The sequence below is a fragment of the Adelges cooleyi genome, unplaced genomic scaffold (genome assembly GCF_023614345.1).
Source record: "Adelges cooleyi isolate 19-005CV unplaced genomic scaffold, UGA_ACOO_1.1 ACOO_flye_CR_arks_rails_tigmint_CR_PRNA_247, whole genome shotgun sequence".
In the NCBI taxonomy this organism is placed as follows: Eukaryota; Metazoa; Arthropoda; class Insecta; order Hemiptera; family Adelgidae; genus Adelges; species Adelges cooleyi.
Window position 1 is genome coordinate 3,040,446 of NW_026095912.1, and position 22,759 is coordinate 3,063,204.

The 22,759-nt window shown below is 28.7% G+C and overlaps 3 protein-coding genes across 7 annotated transcripts; 1 reads left to right on the top strand and 2 right to left on the bottom strand.

The window, feature by feature from the left end:
* Positions 1-557: 557 nt before the first annotated feature.
* On the top strand, positions 558-7,385 carry LOC126836959 (BTB/POZ domain-containing protein 9-like). The gene is made up of 11 exons (XM_050570680.1): positions 558-755; positions 1,206-1,320; positions 4,337-4,420; positions 4,845-4,974; positions 5,295-5,525; positions 5,604-5,880; positions 5,941-6,070; positions 6,323-6,564; positions 6,650-6,842; positions 6,999-7,188; positions 7,249-7,385. The coding sequence occupies exons 1-11, from the start codon at positions 707-709 to the stop codon at positions 7,351-7,353; spliced, it is 1,746 nt and encodes a 581-aa protein (XP_050426637.1). The 5' UTR covers positions 558-706; the 3' UTR covers positions 7,354-7,385.
* A 1,672-nt stretch (positions 7,386-9,057) lies between these two features.
* On the bottom strand, positions 9,058-16,091 carry LOC126836444 (uracil-DNA glycosylase-like). Of its 5 annotated transcripts, XM_050569834.1 has the most exons (5): positions 15,974-16,040; positions 14,065-14,164; positions 13,810-13,981; positions 11,352-11,449; positions 9,060-10,403 (listed from the first exon to the last, which is right to left on the bottom strand). In XM_050569834.1, the coding sequence occupies exon 5, from the start codon at positions 10,378-10,380 to the stop codon at positions 9,451-9,453; it is 930 nt and encodes a 309-aa protein (XP_050425791.1). In that variant the 5' UTR covers positions 10,381-10,403; positions 11,352-11,449; positions 13,810-13,981; positions 14,065-14,164; positions 15,974-16,040; the 3' UTR covers positions 9,060-9,450. The 5 variants fall into 5 exon arrangements, with proteins under 5 accessions (XP_050425794.1, XP_050425791.1, XP_050425790.1 ...); XM_050569833.1 differs by having other exon boundaries at positions 13,810-14,164; XM_050569835.1 differs by lacking the exon at positions 14,065-14,164 and having other exon boundaries at positions 13,810-13,898; positions 15,974-16,024.
* A 968-nt stretch (positions 16,092-17,059) lies between these two features.
* LOC126836795 (uncharacterized) lies at positions 17,060-21,766 on the bottom strand. The gene is made up of 4 exons (XM_050570437.1): positions 21,359-21,766; positions 20,515-20,595; positions 18,201-18,272; positions 17,060-17,516 (listed from the first exon to the last, which is right to left on the bottom strand). Exons 1-4 carry the CDS (start codon positions 21,410-21,412, stop codon positions 17,388-17,390), a joined length of 336 nt encoding a protein of 111 aa, XP_050426394.1. The 5' UTR covers positions 21,413-21,766; the 3' UTR covers positions 17,060-17,387.
* Positions 21,767-22,759: the final 993 nt, after the last annotated feature.

Below are 22,759 nucleotides of genomic sequence, written 5' to 3' on the forward strand. Positions count from 1 at the left end.
TATTAGACAGAAACTTGATGTTTTAATATACTAGCTTGTTACTGCTTCTTAATATACTGTATCATTATCTATAATTCCACCACTGCTCTAAATTTATTCGGTATTTCAACGAGATAGGAAAATGCTCTTTCGTGGTTGCAGACTCGGCTGAAAAACTTTTTTTCTAGAAATTATAGCCAGTAAAAGTTCTAAATTAAAAACTCGTATGGTTTTCTTCAAATTTTAACGGCGAAGAAGTAAACTTTTTCAACTTCCCCCCCCCCACCCCCAAAGTACCAACTAGATTAAATTTGTGATTTATAGAGTGGCTACTCGAAGGGATTGGTCCAGTATTAAAAAAGTTATAGTGTATACAGATAAAAAACAAGCCCACATCATAGTAAAACCAATACCTTCACTGCTTTGCATCAAAGCTAAGAATTTCTCTTAAAGAAAAAAAAACATAATTCACCTTATTTGGCCCCCGTTTCATTGACTTTCTGAAAACCAAAATACCCGCACGACCATATTCAACGACGAGTCGCACAAAAAACGTATACCAGTTGAGTACACAACTATTCGCTTAGAAATTCTGCCTTTGCAAAACAATTGTGTGCTATTAAAATAAAATAAAATATTTAGGCCGGTTTTCAACACCTATGAACGTATATTATTTTTCTATGCGTTTTATATAGTTTTTCCAAGTCGTTATAACACGTATAACACAATGCTGTTTATTTGTTTTATTGCTTTCATTGTTTTAAGTTCAACTCCAGGTACGTAATATATTTCATACACGCCTACATAAATTGTCTTCTTACAATTTAAGCTTATAATCCTAAGCAATAGGTTATGATCACAATTATGGAAATATCGTTATCTACGGTATTTTGCTAGTCGCTCACTAAGAGATGACCAGTCAAGTTTTTAATTTTCTATCACAAACCTCCTTACTGACTAGTTATACTGTCTAAGATAAGCTTTAGAAATCTCTGGTGGAGGCTAATATGATCATTTTTAACAAGTTTTCTGAAGATTAGCTTATGCTTTATCCTTCATTTTATACTGAACGCTATTATATTTATATCTCGCAATAAAACTATTACTATTAATTAATTAAAATACACTATTTAAAAATAAAAAGTGTGAAATCAGATAACTGAACGCTACTTTATATCATAAATAAATTATACATATTTGTTTACAATTTCAGTTTTATTTTTTAGCATTTTCTGATCCTTCCGATATTGCATCGTCTTCGTCCAATCCGCCCGTTTACGAGCAAATCAATCACCCTCAGTTCTTGATCACCGACATTAGCAACCTATATCTAGACGAAAGGTTTGTATTATATTCCTACTTTTTATAATAAATATAATATATATACTGTGTTTCATCTACAGATAGATTCTCTGTAAATTATTGGAAATATAAAACTAACTCTTCATCAATGTTTTCCTTATCGACACCAAGCAATGGATCTCTAGACAATGTGTCTGCTAATACTTTCTAACAAATATAGTTTTCAACTTTTAAGTCCTAAGATTTATTATGAATATTGATAATAATAATAATAATAATAATAATAATAATATAATAATAATAATAATAATAATATAATATTTATGAATTGTTAACACCATTCTTTGTACTCATGATTAGTTTGAACTTTGACAGTTTGTTCATTGAGATATTGATGAAATCACTGACACCGGTGCTAGTTTTGAACTTTTTTTTCAAAAGAATAATTGTGTAGCTATTTATTTATTTATTTAATGACATTTTTATGTCTTAGCTCTGGCACATAACCGAAAAAAGCGTTACCACACGGTGATGGGGTTGGGGTGAAAGATAGGGGTGGGAGATAAGGGATAGGATATAGGGGTAGAAGATGGGGGTGAGAGATATGTTGTATTTACAACTATCATATTATAACTGAAAAATAAATTCAATGTAATTTAACAGGTTATATTTCCTATGAATAGTTGAAGGCCAGATATTATGAAATCACTAAAATATAAGGCAGAAACTTGATATGTGTACTAGCCACCTTAGATACTAGCTTGTTAATATACTATTTCATTTTCTATAAATCCATCACTACTCTAAATTTATTCGGTACTTCAACGAGACATAAAAATTCTCTTTTTAAACTTTTTAATTATTTATCAAAGATCCATCCAGTGTTGAGGAGATCACGATTTCAATTTTTTTTAAAGAAACTATTTGAATTGCATTATTTTTGATGCAATATTCGACTTTATATTAAAGTCAATAAAAACTTTATTTTATTTTTCATAACTTCCTAATAAAAACCGGTAAACTAAAAATATTAGACAAAAAAATCGTAGATTCACAGTTACAAACATTTAAATTTTAAAAAATACATTTAATGAAACTATTTAATATGTTTTAAGGGAATAAGTCCATTAGTTGATGTAATGCAATTAATGGTAAATAATATAGACACAATTAACAAATACTTATACATTTATTTAAACAAAATATTAAACAATTACATCAGTTATTCCTCCAAAATATGTGAATATTTCGTACACAATTATAAATAATTAGGAGCTTTGTTAAGTAGATACTTTCGGTGCAACACCAACATACATGTTTTAAGTTTATACAACAAAAGTTTACAATAATAAATTTACAATATAATAATAATGTGTTAATGGTGAACAGCGTACCTACTACATGAATTTTCCAAAAAATACTGCTATTTTTTTTCTTCGACAAATGCGTCTGCCTCAGGAAAAATGTTTTTCTCTTTGACAATTCGTAGCTTTTATAACCCTACAAAAATTGATGTGTAACAATAAACTCGTGATTTTACCGACACATTAAGTGTCTAAACGTCATAATACACTTAAACCACTGTCGATGAATCGGCGTTGCCAATGGCTGCTGTGAGGTTACGAATAACAGTACAACAGCCGGTGACGGTAGATCTTTAGCCGGCAAAGACGTTATCCAGGGTACATTGCGTGATACTGAAGCATGTGACTGTGGACACGAATTACAGATGACTAGTCACATCATTAACGAATGCCCACTGCGAGCATTCACCGGTACCATACATGATATTTATCAAGTGAGAAAAAAGGCAGTGATGTGGATGGAGAATAGGTTGTATGTTATAATATAATTACAATTGACAAAATAATCAACTTTTTAAACCATATCTAACTATTTGTATTTATATTAGCTAGTAAGATAAAAATTTGTTGCTCATATAATGCCATACGAAATATATGTATATGTATTTCCTAATGTCAATTTATCCAAAACTTTTATTACTTTAGATTTACACATATGGTTTAATTCATCACTAAGTTAATTATATAAAGAAAATCGTTCTTTCCTCGGAGTGTCAATAGGTGTAAATAGGCTGAACATTGTGATCAATGTGTATATAACATTTTATAGGGGGGCTGTTATGGCCTTGGCAAAAAAAATCATTATACTTAATTATCAGTATATTTAATACAGTTAATACTTTTAACTAAATTTATATTATTACAAGTAGATAGACCTAAAATAAAACAGTATAAATTCAAAATTATCTTTATAATAACACTTAAGTGTTTGCATATACCAATAAATTATTGAAAAAACTACTTTAACATGTATAGACTTACATTTTGTAGTTAATTGTTAATTAATAATAGTTTCATTTGTTTTTAGTTTAAACAAGTTATTTTTGATGTTGTGTTCACCGGGGACCAGTGATACCCCATAACAATACCACTACTAGATAAATCAACCGACCCAGTCTGAACATTCTTACCACTATTATTCTTAATAATACCAACAAAATAGCTATCTGAGTAAAACGTTGCTTACACAACTCCATTGATTAACAAATTTCTAATGCTTTTCAAGTTTTAATTCATCGTTTTTAATATATAGCCACTAAATCTAAAGACCAAATATTAAGATATCTTTAATAAAGCTGTCTAGAAGCTTTTCAAAGTCACATGACTTGCTCTTAGTTTTTAAATTCGCTATATTCACAAATGCTTTTAACTGCAAACGAGTAATATATTTATATTGTTCAACTAAACGGTGACATCTTTTTTTGAAATAAAGTAAACAGCTAATAGAACTATTACCACTTCTCACTGGACATAAGTAATGTCCTTTTCAAATAAATTGAATATTTTTAGTGACGGTTTACCAATAAAACGAAGAAGATTAACACTTCTCTATATTAGCTCACTAGGTACAATTTATTACCATTAACATTATCATTAACATTATACGTAAACAGCTATCGCTTAAAGTCTACCTTTTATATGGATTACAAATGCATATACTTTTTAATAATATATTTTGTTATTTATTTTAGGTTTTCGGATGTGATTTTTGTTGTAGAAAATGAAGAATTCCACGCCCATCGTGCAGTGTTAGCCTCACGCAGTGAATATTTCAGGTATAAATTCTTATCTTTTGGTATATAACTCCCTTAGTAATCATGATAAATTAATAAGCATAACATATCAAAAAACGATGTTTAAACTTTTTTACTTACTATTTTTTTATGGTTCCACCAATATTTAGAGATATTATATAGAGCATCGTAATTTTAAGTTGATAAAAGTGTAAATTTGTTGGGTGTTTTTCTAGATTTTGATGGGGAAGGGTTGACTTTTTTTATCGAAGGTTTACATGCTTATTATAAATTGATTATATTAACCGTTTATTGGTTGATTATGCAAACTAAGCGGTAGTAAATTTGAAGTTCGTTTGGGAATAAAATAACACTTTTTGTACCTCATGAATTAGTCTGCAATACACTGTTCCTAATTGGTTGTAGCACATATAATGCATTGTTTAATATTATTTATAATTTATAGGATTCTACTTTATGGAGGTCATATAGAATCCCGTAAAAAAAATGTGACAATAGAGGAAACAACGGCAACCTCATTTAAAGTACTCCTTGAGTATATTTATACTGGTCAAATAAATTTAACTATTCTTGAGGTAATTTAAAACCGACTTGAGGGATCCACACACGATCAGTTTAACTGCGCAGTTTATCTGTGCAAAAATAGTAGAGTCTCTCGCGCTGGTCAAAAACCTGCGTAAAAATGTTCCGGAACTGTGCAGTTATCTCAGTTTATCACTCAGACATGACGTCACACAAGATAAACTCCGCAGTTAAACTGATCGTGTTTCGGCCCCATAAGATGACCGGTAATAAAATGTACTTTATTAAGATTCTTAATATTCGATTATTTAATCGAAAAAACAAAATAAATTATTTAGAAAACGATAACTAAAATACACATTTTATTTTTTAGGGTAATGTTATTTTGGAAATATTGAGTCTCTCGAATTATTATGGTTTTTCAAACTTAACATTTCCATTGTCCCAGTATTTGCTACATAACATTAGTGTAGATAATGCAAGCTCTTTGTTTACTGTGGCACATTATTATCAACTCAAAGAACTCGAAGCCGGATCACTCTACTTTATCGACATGCACGCTTTAGATGTATTGCAATCTGAAGATTCTCTCTCTTTGTCGCCCGTAATGAAATTTTCGTAATAAGAAATCAACTTATGCTCATGTTAGGTAACCAGTTGTGATAAAAATTTGTATTTTTAGGAAACATTACAACTAATCCTCAATCGTGACACGACGTATGCTAACGAAATTGATATTTTCCGTGCGGCTTGTCGTTGGATCAAAAAGAACCAAGAGCGCCTAGATGCAGATGCTAAAACCAATATTTTATCTGCCGTCAGATATCAACTTATGAATGATAAAGAACTGTCTGAAGTTAAGCGATCAGAGATGGTTCGTTCGGATACAATAATTTTGGATGTCATTAAATCGGGAAAAGAGTCCCTCACAGGTGCACATAATTATCGAGGAAAATTAGGTATGCCTAATGTACCTATGTGTCAGCATACATGTTAGTATTAACTACTTTATTCTTTAGAACCAAATGTGAATTTTGCACCACGGTCTTCGAAACAAATTTCTCAAATTGACGGCGGAACCATGATGATGTTGAATCGTCCATCGATTATAAACTATATTGAAATTAATTTATCGGGAGAAGATTTTGAGTGTGTTTTTACTTATTAATATTTCTAATCAAAGATTAATAATAATTTTACCTCAATAATAATATGGACTAAAAATTATTTTTATGACAAATAAAACAACTAATTTTAATTAGTCGAGAATTCATGATGAGAACATCATATTTAAGTGGTCCTTCTTTATACACAAATCGACTATTTAAGTATGACTATTAATCACCATATAAATAGTTTATGTACAACAATTATAAAAAAGTTGCTTTTTTTTTTGACAAGATACCAAAGCTTTTACTCTTATTACATTGAAGTATCAATGGACCGACAACTTTGGTTGCGTGTAATTGATCATTCAACTTATGATTGTCGGTCATATCAACATTTGTGGATTCAGCAACAATTTGTTCGGTATATCCGAGTCGTTGGCACAAAGAATATTGGTAATAACTCTTTTAACTTTTTGAAAGTCATGTACAATAAGGACAAAATGCACTTGGTGGAAATCGAAAACGGGTTAGTGGGTAAGGACACCACGATAATAACTCATTCTTTGAATAATTTAAGAAAAAGATATTTGTCTAATTGACTGGTTTTAAACTATATTAGCTCCAAAATACAATGTTGCTTCAATTTTGAGTGCGACTGTAACCAAAGGAATATCGATTTCAAAGGGTCCTAACAGCCTATTGTATGACAAATATGAAAATTACGATTCGAATAACGGGTATACATATCATTCAGTGGGTTCGGGTTGTATACAGGTTCAACTCAACCAACCGTTTGTGCTTAGTTCAATGAGGTAATCGTTTACATGACATTTAACTTTTTCTCTGTTTTCTATTATTTAATAAATATATTATTTGTGCCTGAAATACAACTTTTTATTATTAAAAAAAAAAATAGTTTTAGCTCAACTTTGGCAATAAGATAATATTGCTATTGTGATTATTTATAGGATGCTGCTTTGGGACTGCGATAGGCGAACCTACGGTTACACTGTTGAAGTTTCGCTCGATAATTTGGTTTGGGATATGGTTGTAGATAAATCTAATGAGCCGGCACGATCGTGGCAATCGTTTCAATTTGATGCCAGGCCGATAGTGTACATTCGTATTACTGGCATCCACACTTCAAAAAATGACGGAGTAAAATAATTAATCTAATAGCGTTATATTAAACTGTTAAAAATCGTTTTTTTCTTTTAGATTTTTAGATGTGTACATTTGGAGGCACCCGCTCAAATATCGCTAGATTCCAAAGTTCCGCCAAAACAGCATCGGTCGTTATTCCGGTTTTTCGGCCGTAAATAGCGCCACCATTGACCCGACTTCTATATGGAACTAATAGGGTTTTTTTTACATAATATTATATGTTGCTGTAATTTTTTTTGTATTATAAATAAATATATTTATGTATCACATTCAGTTTAATGTTCACACATAACTATAGATTACATACATTTTTTTTTTAATATACCAATATTAGTAAATACTATACTACATTTAATTATTGTAGAAAAGCTTTTATGTGAAAAGACCGCATAGGAAAAATATTCGAGAAGTTAGACTTGATATAGAAGGTAATATCATAACAGTTCAAGAAAAAAATAAAGAGGTACTCATAACATGAAAACTTGAAAAATATTATTTTTTTAGGGTGTTTTTTTCGGTTTTGAAGACGAAGGGGGGTCTAAAGTTTTGACCTAACAAAGTACCTTAGATGAATGATATCTGGGCAAATTAATGGTATTGACATAACATATTGATCACTTATTAAGTAATCTATATGCTTGTGTATACAATTATATAATTTGTACTCTAAAGAAACAATATTTAACCCTTAACTTTGCTTTGTATCCGTGTATTTTCTAAATATAAATATATTTTATCTGCCTAAAGTTTAAGAACAATATAACATAAAGTAAATTATTTATGCATATTGAAGTAAACACATTTTTGACCTTACATTGGTCGTTGGCTGTTATCACTTTTCTAAATAATAAATTAATAAATATTCAAATGTATTAATAATAAATTCATACTTTGCTATTTGCAAATAAAAAGTTGCTATCAGAATAACTAAGTTGACAGGGGGGTAAAATCAAAAACAAAAATTGTGAAAAATTGAGGTCTCGTGATATAAATACACTAAGAAAATTTATTTAATGTCTTATTTAATCTTATAAGATAGTGAAATTGCAGATTATAGATACTTATGTACGTCCGTTGCTACAGGGGGGGGGGCAATTTAGATGATTACTTTTCACCAGTGACTGAAGTATGGGCAGAAATAAAAATATACGTTAATGAGTGCCTAATGACAGTTTTTGACACAGTAAACACGTCGTCACTTAGAAAAAGGGAAAGGTGCGAAAAAATTACAAATATACAACAAACTAAGTGACTACATTAAAAACCCATCATCGTATATTAATATGTTGTTTTAAATACTATGGTAAACAGAAAAATGGAAAGTTGAGAAAAATCGAAAGCGCACTATTACACAACAACCTAGTTCAGTTTTTATAAACTTCAATCAAGTTAAGAACTAAGTCAGCAGGATAAGGCAAAGCAGGAAATTTATCTAGCATCACCTAAATTGACATCTTTTAATTCTAATGTTATCCAGGAAATTTATTTTAATTCATTATAACATAATAACATAAAAGCCCATATAAATGCCCATTATTTTGGTATATAAAATTTACTCAAATTTTGTTTTGTTGTAAAGATTTTTGATGGTATTTTTCCTAATTGACTAAAAACTTGTTTGTACATGAATTCTTAAAAATATGCATTTAAAAATATAAAAAAAAAATTTTGCTTTCATTAAAATGTAAAAAAAAAACTTTAGTCGAAATTAAATTAAATTTTCCTAGGTTAATTATTTAAATATGTAATATTATAAGTAGCTATTATTTTTTTAACATTGGAACAGATTTCCTTTATTACTATGGATTTGAACAATTTAATACTACTTTCAGTTTATAATTTTGTATACTATTGTACATACACATTTAATAGTTTAATCTAATGTAGGTTTTATGTAGGTACAGTTTATTACGAATTCTGGCCATCTTAGTTTATAATTTAATTATATACTATTATTAACGTTTAGCTATACATAATTTTCAAGCTAAATTTGTAAGAACGGCCAACAAACTTCTTTTTTTTGGTAGGTCTCAATCTATAACAATAATAAAATATAATTTCTACTAAAACAAACAAAAGTCTAATAAAATACAAATTATATAATGTCACATATAATTTCGGCTTATTGGTAAAACAATTTGATCGTTTTAAAACATTTATCGATAATAAATAAAGTAATCAGTTAAATACATTTCAAAACGATTAGTATATGAATACATTTTTTTTGGAAAAGTAGAAATTCTTTTCTTTAAATTATCATAAATTGTTTTTAGTCTCATCAGTGGCAACTGATCCGAAATCCGAAGGCTGAACAGCATGTTTTCCGGGTCCAGTCGACCAGTCTATTTCGGGTTTGCCCATTTCTTTCAATTTTTCGTTGGTTTTCTTAAAAACTTCATTTTTGATAATACACGGACGACCACCATAAGCCGCTGAAGGATGACGTGATAATGTTACATCTACATGTTTGCATCTGTCAGAGTAAAAGTAGTTACTGTAAAAATTCACGATGGCGTCATCACCCCACAAATGAACTATCAATTTCTGTTCCTTGTTATCGTTCTTCTGGACATAGTCGCGTACAGCTATGACAATTGCCAACGTGATCTTTTTCCACCATTCCAAATGTGACCCTGAATCTTCTCCACACGTGAGCGCAGTGTTGAATAAAAGCACTCCCTGCCTTGCCCAGCTGTCTAGGGTCCAGCAGGACCGCGGAGAGTCCATCTCTTTGTCTGGAAATTGTTGTTTTATTGTGTCGAATATTCTCAGGGATAGGATTCTATTCCTAGGCATGTCGCGTAGCACTTTAACTCTATCTTCATCGCTAATTTCAGTGGAAAATGCTAATCCATCGGACTTAAACTCGTTGGGGTTTCCTTGGTATTTGGTGGGATACGGATCTTTGCCGATAATTACCACTTTTATTTCTTTGAGTGGAGTACGGTGCGTAAAGGACCATATCTTTTCCGGTGTGTCCGGACTAACGCCGGATGGTACTTTACCCATCAATTCTTGTAATTTATTGTTAATGTCCTCGAGAACATTAATGTCCCCGATTTCGTTTGCAATGAAAATTGGTTTTAGAACTTCCTCAAACCAAGTCTTTTCCACGTTGCCCTCGTTTCCAAAAAGGAACGGATATTTTCTTGCAAAATATACCATATCTTTGTCGTTATGAGCCATGATGACATCAATGAATGATATATCTGCAACAATAATACATTTAAATGATTAAACAATAGGACAACCAAGACTTTTGTAATGTCGTATGCAGTATTAACTCGATACGCACAACGTGATACCCTTTTAAAGATGTTATACTAGGATCCTTTAAAGTTGATCAAAGCCAATGCCCAGCCGTTTAAACCTTCCGGAACTATACTTCAGCCAGACGACTAACCCACGCTAAGTAGTAATCAACCAGACGCCTAATACGGGTTTAATCGTAATTAGGGACTATATTCAATTATACCTAGTGCAAGATTAATGCCTATTTCCGTAAGTATAGAACTTTAAAGAATAAAGACTATTTGCAATTTTGATCACTAAAAAGGTTGTCCTAGCACACGTCATTTAATAGGTAAACTTCAACTCTTAAAAATGAGACACTAAAAGGTAACGTTAATAAATAAATACGCAAGTCGAAAATATACTTTAGAAATAAAGTATAATGGCACAAAACAACAGTCGATACAATAAGTTCTCCACCTTGTTAATGCTAAGCGGAGAGACGTCTTTGGCTTGTTTTACATTCGCCTTTTATAGTCAAAAATAGTTAATATTGTTTTGCTTATTTTACATTAAGTTAATGTGGGTCATTTGAATGATTTGCCGAATTGGCATTATTGTTATACAGTACATAATATTTCGTTATTTGAACATATAATTTGTTTTGCTTAATCTATTTACTTAAATTCTACTCTATACTACAGTAATAACAACGAATGTCACGAATGTGTATATAACAATAATACTTTTCAATAATACAAGTATCGGATAATCGAGACGGAGTGTCAACAAGTGACAGTAAATTGGCTCAGATTAGTTAACAAATATATAGATTTTTAACATAATTTTATACTACAAAAAACAATTCAGCTCAAATATTCAGCAAAAAAAAAATATATATATATATATGTATAGCATTCACTTACCTTTAAACGTGTTTTGAAGTTCAATGATATCCTAAGACGACTACAGAATTAATAACCTCTTGAGACGATGACAATAATAACGCTAGCGATTTGGTTCTCTAAAAAATGTATGTAAGCATGTTAGGTATATAAGGCGTTAACTTTTTAGTTTAAAATCAAAGCGGTTATGGTCGATTTCAAAATTGCACTACTTGTAAGATGATTATAGTCAGATAAATATCAGATATTTAATAAAGGGAGAACAATCAACAAGAAGTAAACAGTGTAGTATTTAGGTGGTTTTAGAATAGCAGTAAAAAAAAAAAGAGAACATTTTTATGTACATTAATGAATGACGTCGTGCTGTGACGCTTATGCGATTAAAAACTTGAAAATAAGACTAAGAACAACTAGTAGAACACCCATTTGTAAAGGGAGTTGGTTATTTTATTGCCGTCAAAATTCTAGGTGTGTTTACTTATTGATCAGATCAAACTTTAATATTCGATATTATTGGTCATTTACAAAGGAGTGATGAAATGGAATGTGTTTTCTCTTGTATACATTTTTAAAAACTAGCACAGTCCAAACTATGCATACACTAGTACAGTAAAAGTTAGAAAAGTCAAGTCAAGGCAATTTTAAATTCTAGAAGTGATTTCATCGTACTATAAAAAAAATTTAATAAATAATAAATTTGTATAGTTTTTTAAATTTTTGTACCAAAAAAGTTCCTTTTGGGACGATTTAGGTTATAACTTGTAGGCTTGCTCAAGAAGAAATCGGTTCAGCGGTTTAGAAGATATCAGTCTTATATCGAGGACAATAGGTCTTGAAATTGGCAAATTTTAATTATTGTTATTAAAAAACTTCGAGTAAATTTCTAAACGATTTTTTATATACAGGGTCATTCATATTTTATGTTACAGCAGAAATGTAAACAAAATCCTCAAACTAGACAAAAATGTCCAATTAAAAGTATGTTTTTAAATTTGATATCTATAATATTAAAAAATTACCAACAATTTATTTTTGTAGTATTTCATAGAGCTCTAGACATTTTTGAAACTTAAATGGTAACGTATAATTTACTTAATTAACTTGTTATATTAAGTATAATTTATTATTTAATTCCTTTTTAATGTTCATTCTATTTTTTATCATAAAACAATAGGATATAACCAAAATGTAAAAAGCCTTTTTTATTGCAATAAACAAAAACAAATAATAAATAACTGAAATACATAAACGTTACAATTAAAATATCATAAAAAAAGTAAATCCTATTTCTACTTGGTAATTTTTACTTATTTTGAGTATTTCTTTGAAATTTCTGTTGTAACATACAATTTAGATGATCTTGTCATTAATACATAGTTTAAATGTCAAGTAATATATTATTCTAAGCATTAATATTATTATGATTTTTTAGGCATTATTATTATTATACTTGTTTTTATTTTTAATTGTAATTTGTATTATAAAAGTATAATTCATTCAACGATTTGTTTTATATAAATTTGACAGTATGAAATAATTATTGTAAAGTAATAAATCCTACAATGCATGAACTCATTTTCACCATAATGGTTTTGCTAATTTTTTTTCTTCAAATATTAAAAAGGTTAATAAAAACCTATAATATAGTTTTTTAAATTTTTATTTAATGGTTTGAGTGAGACTTAAGTAAATGTATCCACCGCGATACATCATGCATTAATAGTTGTCGAATAATAATTTTATATCCACCTTACAGTTCTAATATTTAGCAACATATAAAAATAAATTTGATTTTTTTAATATTTTATTTCCAAAGTATAACAAGTAACCGAACTTTATAAAAAAATTTAATAACATCAACTTAAATAGTATGTGAAACAGTTGCTTTTGACTTGACAATGCCTTTAATACATAGTGTACACTTATGAAAAACAGATAAAATGATTACTTACATTACTTACCGAAAAACTTTCTTGTGTTATATTAATTACATAATTGAATAATGAATTTGTTGAAAAAATTTTTTTTCTAATTGATAATTTGTTGCTAACATGAAAATGGCGGTACATTGATGTCAAGGGTATTAGATAAGACTTAGATCTAAAAACCGTGCACTGATGTAACATCAGTGGTGTTATTAACACTGGGATTATTTTTTAAAAAAATCCAACAGCTACTTAAACGGAGGTAAAGGAAAATAAAAACAAATATTCGTTGTCTTGTAGAGTGTAGAATAAAAGAACCGCCTAAAGTTTATTGTTGTATGTACAGCAGTTATTTTGAATTTTCTCGGTTGTATCCTGGGAGATAATTTATGCATTGTAGGGTTAAATAATAATATCAATGTTAAGTTAACGAACGCACTAAGAAATAACCGATTTTATAGTATACGGTTTGGGAATAATTATTATCGTCGACTTACGGGTGTGTACAGTTGGAAAAAAAATTGTGCATTATAAATCAATTAAATTGTGCATACTTATTTTTCGAGCCATCTGTTCCGTATCCAACTGTGTAAAGTCGATGCAATTTCCGTTAGTAAGGAGATGTTACTCCGAGCAAAGCAGTCTGTACAATAAGCGGTAGGTCAGTTTGTATAAGCTGAACTGGTGCAGACGGCTAACCGATTAGAGGAGGAAGGGTGTAATCGGCTAATCACAATGAATACAATATACATAGTGTAAATATTTAAATTAGATGGCGTGTGCGCTTTTTATCATAAGACATTTATTACCGTATCTTGTTTATAAACGTTATCGATACTCTTTTATCCACACACTTCATTCAAATCTTGTTTTTTTTTTTTTGCTGAAAACGCGACAAGTGAAAATAACCTAGAACATACACCCGTATGTTACATATTTTATACATTTCACAATATTATTCTAATAAAATATAACAACATTGTTTAATATTTTTAGTATGGAAAAAAAATGAATAATAGTCTCCAAAGTGATTTTTTAAAATTATTTAAACTACATACATTTTAATTGAAAGTATAGACAAGTAAAAATAAACGGCAAACTATACATGGTGATCCACTCAATAGCTCTTAGGGTTTAATTAGTAATTTATTTTTCTACTTTTCATAGTGTTTTTATACAAAGCTATCTACATTTCTCACAAAATTGCACCTATTAAATAGGTTAACCCTCCCAAACTAAATATTTTTATATAAACTACTGAAACTCAAATTGTAACGCACATATTTCTTTCAATTTTATAAATTAAAAATATTTTACTAAAAATGTTGACTGGTCGACATTTATTTTTTAAATTATTAGAGTTTAAAAGTTAGGACGGGAGGGGATATGCGGTTGAGTAAAGCGGCTTACGACTGAGATCTTAAGTAAGATATATTTTATCAATTTTTTAATTATTATTCATTATTATATTTGTAAGAGATTTTAAAATGTCTAGAAAAGAGAATTATTTTATAAAAAAAAAATCGTATTTTTTTGAAATGCTCAAAAAGAGTTAATTTTATTATTTCTACTTATAATATTTTCATAAACATAATTATAGGGATAAAAATCGTATTTAATACTATTACTGAATTCACTCCAATCCCCTCAGAAGTCGTTCAACCGTATTCACAGGACAACACGAGCGTATGGAAATGATTGATATGCATTGTACTAGTTCGTAATAACACTTATTTTATTTTGCCTGGATTATGCAAATTTAACTATGAGTCATAATACGCGGCTACAGCTGCCGTCACTACATAAAAAACGTCCATTGGCTTACAGCAGATATCTAAATGGCAGCAGTTATTCTTTAAATTGTTCACCTGTTTTAAGTTCATTGTTACTTTAACCACATTCAAGCTAAAATGTACGGAGTGATTATCTTAACGCGAGACACTCATTTTCTCTTAAAATAGTTGCAATTTTATCAATTTCCTCTTTGAAAACATTTTTATTTTTATTATTATAAAATATTAAGAAATTACTGTATATTTACCTTTTTAGTAATTTCCAAAGCTCTATATATTTTTGAAACTTAAACAGTAACGTATATATAATATTCAATAAACTTAATAAATAAATTCAATTTACATATTATAAATTAATTACGCAAAAACCGCTGGTCTATCGAAGCAGGCAGGTCAATAATCGCTAACCCATATAATAAACAAAAATGTTTTACGAGTGTTATTTGTGTCTGATTATCCGTGACCGTGTTATCGACCAGGGTCAATACTATTATTTAATGGAAACACGCTGAGCTTTTGTCATTAAAAACCTAACCATTAATTATAAATTCAAATCTTACAGTTAGAAGTAACGAACGAGTGATATTGAAAATTCAATATTCAAACGACAATTTCAAAATTAAATTTTTTACTATCCGGTTATCGGCTTAAAAATATTCGTTTGAAAAACTAAAGTTGAGTCTTATTACGTGTAAAAGACGGTGTTAGAAATATATTCATATACATGGTATATTTTTCGTTTAAAGCTATACTCAAATTTATTATTATGGATCAATTATTTTAAAGTATAGGTCCTATACTATAGGACACAAACGCACTAAAAAAAAAAACGGTCTTCTAGCATACGGTTTAGCAATAATTGTCGACTCTTGGATGATTACAGTTGAACAAATTAATTGTATTATAAAAAATTATTTGTACGTACCTTTTATTTGAGCAATTGTACCGACTCTGACTGTGTTGACGATGCACTCTCAGACGGCTGCTATTGTCTAAACGAGTACATAATATAGCGAACTAAAAAGTGGGAAGAGTTTAATCGGCAGACGGTAATGAATCATAGGGAAATTATTATTCAAACAAACTGAGATTTCACTCGATCGACTTCACAACTATATTATCTATAATGGCCCTATATTATCTATAATGTACAGTATGTTTTCCGTTGAATAAATAATTAGATGCGAGAAAATACCCATGAGTGCAATAAGTCATAATACCCATGGATAAATTTATTAGGTGCAAAAAACGGACATGTCCATTGTCCGCTAATTATTCAAAATTACTAACAATGGCACGTTTTTATTGATTTTTAGAAAATATTAAAAGTATTTATGATTTTCACTGTTTCATGGTAATCCAGTAAAATTTATTTTTATTACATGTCCCATTTCTTCAATTAGTCAATCAATATTTATTATACTTACTATAAATGATATTTTTTTCCTGTTTTTAAATTTCCGCGGTTTTTGCTACTAAAGTATTTGGATAAAAATTCAAATAATTATTAAAAATAAAACTTGTTTTAATATATATTATCTAAAATAATTAAAAACCTTTTATTTGTTATAAAAACTAATATTCCAGTAAATATTTGCATATAGGATTTCACGTCGTTGGGTTTTTCATTTTAAAAAAAAATTGTATATAGATTTGTAAAAAAATTAAAAATGTTTTATTCACACTTTTTTTATTGCATTAAATTTTGTTGTGTTGATTACAATTTCAAAATTGGGTACTTTAAAATAATATTTAACACACTTATCTTATAAATGACGTAACAACATTTTTGGTTTTTCAGAGTTCGAATGATATCAACGCAGGCACAAGTAGGTCACACAAATAGTATAGTAATATGCAAATTAAGTCATATGTAAATGATAATTTTATTTTAGAATAGTAAAAGACAAATTGTATTTGTTTTATTATTCTGATTGTATTCGATGGAATTTTTTAATTCTTTTTCTGGCAGACTTTTAATATCGAATACATTAATTCATTAATTTATTAATAAATACTAAAATTAGATTGTGTTTTTTTATTATTTATTGTTGAAGTTGGATTATATTCTACAATATCGTTCCACAACTATTTCAGCCTCTAAAGTTAAGAGTAAATGGTCAATAGTTAAGAAAGACTACAACGACCAACTATTTTAGCAGTGTTTGTTAAACATACCAAACATTGTATGGATTAACAGGTTAGATTTCAATTACGTAATGACAGACAAAAAAAGGCAATTCAATAGTTAAAAATAACTGCTTTTTGACATTAAGGGGTTTTTTTTTCAACAAAAAGATGATAACAATAAAAGTAATTGTATTTTAGGAATTGGGTTGTCAAGATGACCTAGGACATTTGCCGTCGCCGTACAAGTTTCGCAAGATGTTTGTCAGTACTTGTATTTCGAGGTCTTGTTGGCGGGTCCGTTTTTCGAGGATGGCAAAACACATTTGGTTGTGTTCTATCTGTGAGTGGAAAACATAAATAAATGATTCTTAAGTAAACCACAAATTCATATTAAAACATGGCTGATATAGTGACCACAGTCATTGTTATCCTCATGTTTAAAATATTGAACAAAAACTTAATATTTTGTTTTTTAACTCAATAACTCTGTTAAAAACATTATAACACATTAATGTACTCGAGATTTTTGTTTTTCAATTTATGAGTTAGACAACATGTGTATAACTCTTTGTCTCAGTATTTACAATTTATATTTTGGTAAAAATGCGAATGGCTTGAGTGGCGTTTAACTAGACCGAAATGTTATAGTGTTAAATAAATTATCATGGAAAATCTTCGGGAATTCCCGCAGAATAGTTTATTTTAAAAATATAATAATGGATGTTATTTTCAATTAAATATGAAATGAAATTGTTAAGGGGTTCTTCATTCTGGGTTTTTTTTCTTAGTCAGTTTTCCCTATATTAAATTTGAACCCTTGACTATGGTATAACGGTTTATGATGATAAACGTCTATAATATATATATTATGTACTTTCTTTTTTAAATAGGAATTTTTTTGTGCAGTCACTTATATTTAACTTATTCTTCATAACTATTAATCCTTGCTCAAGTCAGTTTGTTATCAGCCCTACTATAATACTTAGAGGAAATATTATACCGATTTAATAATACCGTCTTACCATTTGATCGATAGATTTTATTATGTACTCTGTGATCAATCGACAGCCAGCCGAGCCTGTACGGTCCGTGGCCTGTAACACAATATTTTAACATAAATATTAATTATAAATCTTCTATTTTCTATAATCAAAACCGCAATGAAGGGAGGGGAGAGAGAGAGGTGGCCAGAACATTCTTGGTTTTTCAATTAGCACCTTGCTATGGACATGCCTCGTATCTCGAGTGGTTCGAGTGAGAAATATTTAATAACATTGTAAAGTAGTGAAAACAAATTAAAATTTTAAAAATTGTTTGGCCATACCATTATGCAGCTAGCTTTTAAATAGGTCAAATTAAATTATATTTTAAGATGATTAAAAAAGAGTGCTTTATTATCAGTTGTTCCCTGTTATTAGTAAAAATATTATGAAAATATATTGGAACAATTTTGTTTTAATTTTTTACCAGCCTTCTAAATAAACACAATTGAAGAGCAGTTTATACAAAAATACGAAGTTATGGGAAAATTAGTTTTATTTTATTTTTAATTTCTTCACTCGTTACCAAATAATATTTAGTAGTAATTTTCCTCTGAAAACTTTATGGATCATTTTTATTTTTATAAAAATCTGCATCTGTAACAACTGAAATAAATGTCAGCTCCTGTTAAAAAAGTAGTATCTATATCAATAATAAACTTTTTCTTTTTTACTTCAAGTATAAAAACATATTCAAAACAATTTCATAACGGATAGAAATATTCTATAGGACTAACCTAAAATAAAAATATGTATACATAATTCTAAAAAAAGTGGGATATATTGTTTACTATATTAATTGTAAATATTTAACTGTTAAAAAAAGTGATTTGACTAGCAATTTAATACCAATAATATATTTTCCTTAAAATAACAGAAACTTAATTTCAGTATGACGCAGTTATTGAATACAGTTTATTTTGATTATATTTTCTGAAAATGTACTATTTTGACTTAAAATTAATAGAAACATCTTATTTGAACAACCATAAAATAAATATACCAAGTTGCATGTGTATTTTAATAAAATAACATGGTATATTTATATATTTTATAGGTTTTCATTACTTAAAAAAATGAAAGCTAAGGAATAATTTGTACATTATACAACTGCTTTCTACCGTAAAATATGAAATCAAAATTATTTCAAAGAAAAAAATATATTTCAAAATAAAGGCTTACCCGGTGGTTACCTACTGGTTATATGATTTTTATATTTAACGTTATAGAAAAACAACATAACAAAAATGTACAAATGTGTAATCATTGTTGTTTTTTTATATTTTTGACTATACAGTATACTATAGTAAAATACAAGTATTTAGTATGATGTGGTGTAATTAATAGGTTAGTATTATACTCACAAGACGGTAAACGGTAGTTAGAGGTTTTTCCATGGAGTTAAATTGTAAAAAAAAAAAAAATGTAAATCTTTTTTTTTGTATTTAAAGTAAATTTTTCAATTTTATTTTACCACGTTTGTTAATACAAATTGTAACTATTTTCTATTTTAGAGGTTCCTATTACATGTTTATTCGATTATACTTAAAACACGTGTAATGAACATACATGTGTTTACATATGTTTTTGTTTTTTTACATGTTTGAGTGTGAGTTAACGTTTTTAAAAAGTATACTTGTGTTCACTGTTTAACGTAATTTGAGTAATATTTGTACTTGTATCTTTATAAGATATTTATAATAATAATTATTATTTATAATACAAGTAATATTAAACAAATAACGTCAAAAGAAAACAGTATTTTTGAACTTAGGTGCACTAAAGTTTTAGATCAACATATTAGAGTGGTACGTACAAACCATATTTATTATTTTTTTTACACACTTTTTTTAAATTTAATTTAGTAGAAATACTCTCAAAAATAATGACTGCTTTTATATTTCTGAATAATTTACACATAATTTGATTGAAAGTTATTAAAGAAAGAAAAAACAATAAAATACGTGTTCGTAAACATGAAAACTGTTAAACGGCTAGTTAAATTATCCAAATGAGTATTGCATTCTTATTTTGAGTAAAAATTAAAACAGATACCTAATAATAGCTTTACAGACTTAACAGAAAGATTAATTTTAAAGACAAATTTATATTTTCAAAAGAAAACAGTTTTATAACATCATAATATTTAGTATTGCGGATTCGTAATGCTAAAAAATAAAAACTTATCTTATGGTTAAATAATTTGTCGAGCAAACTAAGTTTTTTTCGTTATTATTTATCTACTTGCATTCTTTTTTAAAAAAAAGACCACAACTACTAGGGTGGGTATACTTGCCTTTGTCGGTTTTTCCTTATGCAATTTCGGCGCTTCTCTATGTAATTTATTTTTAACGTCTTCGCCGTCGCCGTAGATAGGCTAAAAAACAATGGCAAATGTCTTATTTTTAAACGTTAAATATAGTCCACATTATTTACTTAAACATAAGGTGGTAGTATATTTTCAAAAGTTTTTAAAGTACTTCATTACAGATACGCCATCCTTTGAAAAGAGTTAATGTGAAATCATTTTTTTCGGCCTAGTAAGTTCGCCAAAAATTTAATTGTACTATTAAGCTTTCTGTCCAATTTAAACTTGACATTTTCTATGACTCGATCGAATAAAAACTACAAACAGACCAAGTATACACAATACCAGAAAAAATATGGATTATTTAAAAAATAATAATTTTGAAAATACATAAATTAAAACACTTTTTTAAGTAATTATTGTGTGTGTAAAAGTTCGGTTAAGACTATCAATTTGATGAAAAATGTATTTTTTTAATATTCATTATACTTAGTAAAAACTATAACACATTTCTTTAACCAGTATCAAGTACAAAATTTATAGCTATGTATTTTTAAATATCACTTATTCCTGATAATTAGCTAAACAAACACGTTTCGTACTCAACTGATAATAAACTATTCATATTTCTCACTATCTCCTAAGAAATACCCGAAATTAAAAAAACTGTTTAAGGTCAGCTAAAGGTGCGACGGTTGCCTTCATGGTTCTAACCAAAGGTTTACAACCCCCGTCCCCTTCTGATTTAGTTTACAATACCGAAAGTCAACCATTTTTTCCCGCCATCGATATTCCTATTAGCCGAAAAACATAAACCGCTAATCGTACTCACCTCGGTGACGTTCCATTTGATTTCGGGCACGTACTCCGCAGAGAAGACTATCATTTTAATATATCATCTTGTATTGTAAGAAAAAAAAAGAGCCAAGACGTTGGTCTGGTAGGTATATGAAATATATACAATAATATTTAACGTGACGGACGCGTTAACTATAGGTATATTATGACTATATTATTTTAGCACTATAATATGAAAACACTATTGTGGACGATATTTATTCTACTTGATTGTTTTATAGTTTTTATATATCTTTTCTCGACGGACCGTGGCGCCAATTCGCTGTGCACCCAACACCTTTGCCGCACACACTGGACGGTCTGTTTCCAGAGAGGACTACACACGGTACACATCATAGTAACACACATATATATAAATATAGATATTTGTATCTCATTCTAGTATAATATAGTATGTGTACATTATGCACACACACACACACACGTGCACAGTCCCTAATACAGTCACATAAAGACGTTCTATAATTAACTGAGCGATACCGGCTGTGTAAAGACACCCTATTCGGTTGTCTTAAATATATTCCGTTTCTCCAGCGACATCCTCTACATAGTAATAATATAACAGTATTAAATAGTATACACTGTTATACACAGGGTGATCCGTTTATCGCTCATTGCACTCAATATATCAATTTAAGACAAAAAAAGAATTGTTTAAAACAATATTTTGTAACAGACATGAGAAAACATTTCCGTTCCAACAGGGAGATTTTTAAATAGAAATTTCCAAAAATCGATTTTACATGGGCTAACCCAAATCTAAGTAGTGAAAGAACGATTTAGTATAAGCATTCTTTTTTTTTTTTTTTAAATTTTCAATATAGTATTTTTGTATTTAAATACTTGATAATTTGTGTATTTTAAAGTTTCGAGTATGCGTTTGCCATTCATTTTTATAAATACTTAAAGTTTAGGTTTTTTTAAAAAAAATGTTTAAATTAGAATTATCGATAATTTCAAAACGATTAAATACAAATAAAGCTTTCTCACGTTTTCTGTGAAAATAATGTAACTTTGCAACTTTTTGATTGTGATCCGGGCAAAACTATTTTGATAGAAAAAAATTGTAATTTTTTCTGTAGAAATTACCGTAATAGTCTGACAAAAAATAATCACAGTTTAAGATCAAATTCAAGAAGTAAGAATTTTAATTTAAATGACAAAGGCTACAATATGTCCCAAAAAGAAAAACTAAAAAGTTGTAGTGTACGTTTTCAAGGAAAATGAGTGTCTTACGTTAAATGGATCACCCTGTACACACAATTTTCTGGATAATATTACGGTAGTTCATTGGCCGGAAATATAAATACACACAAACTGTTATGCACCACATACGCCCACCTTAATGCCTCAGGTATATAGCCCGTGAAGATAA

Bases quoted from the DNA above. Each gene is read 5' to 3' on its own strand.
- LOC126836959 (XM_050570680.1), top strand. From the start codon at position 707: ATGCTGTTTATTTGTTTTATTGCTTTCATTGTTTTAAGTTCAACTCCA. The intron at 5,881-5,940 runs GTATGCCTAATG...TTTATTCTTTAG, and splicing joins TAATTATCGAGGAAAATTAG to AACCAAATGTGAATTTTGCA. The intron at 7,189-7,248 runs GTAAAATAATTA...TTTTTCTTTTAG, and splicing joins ACACTTCAAAAAATGACGGA to ATTTTTAGATGTGTACATTT.
- LOC126836444 (XM_050569837.1), bottom strand. From the start codon at position 10,380: ATGGCTCATAACGACAAAGATATGGTATATTTTGCAAGAAAATATCCG.
- LOC126836795 (XM_050570437.1), bottom strand. From the start codon at position 21,412: ATGATAGTCTTCTCTGCGGAGTACGTGCCCGAAATCAAATGGAACGTC. The intron at 18,273-20,514 runs GCAAGTATACCC...ATTGTGTTACAG, and splicing joins ATAAGGAAAAACCGACAAAG to GCCACGGACCGTACAGGCTC. The intron at 17,517-18,200 runs GTAAGACGGTAT...TTCCACTCACAG, and splicing joins TAAAATCTATCGATCAAATG to ATAGAACACAACCAAATGTG.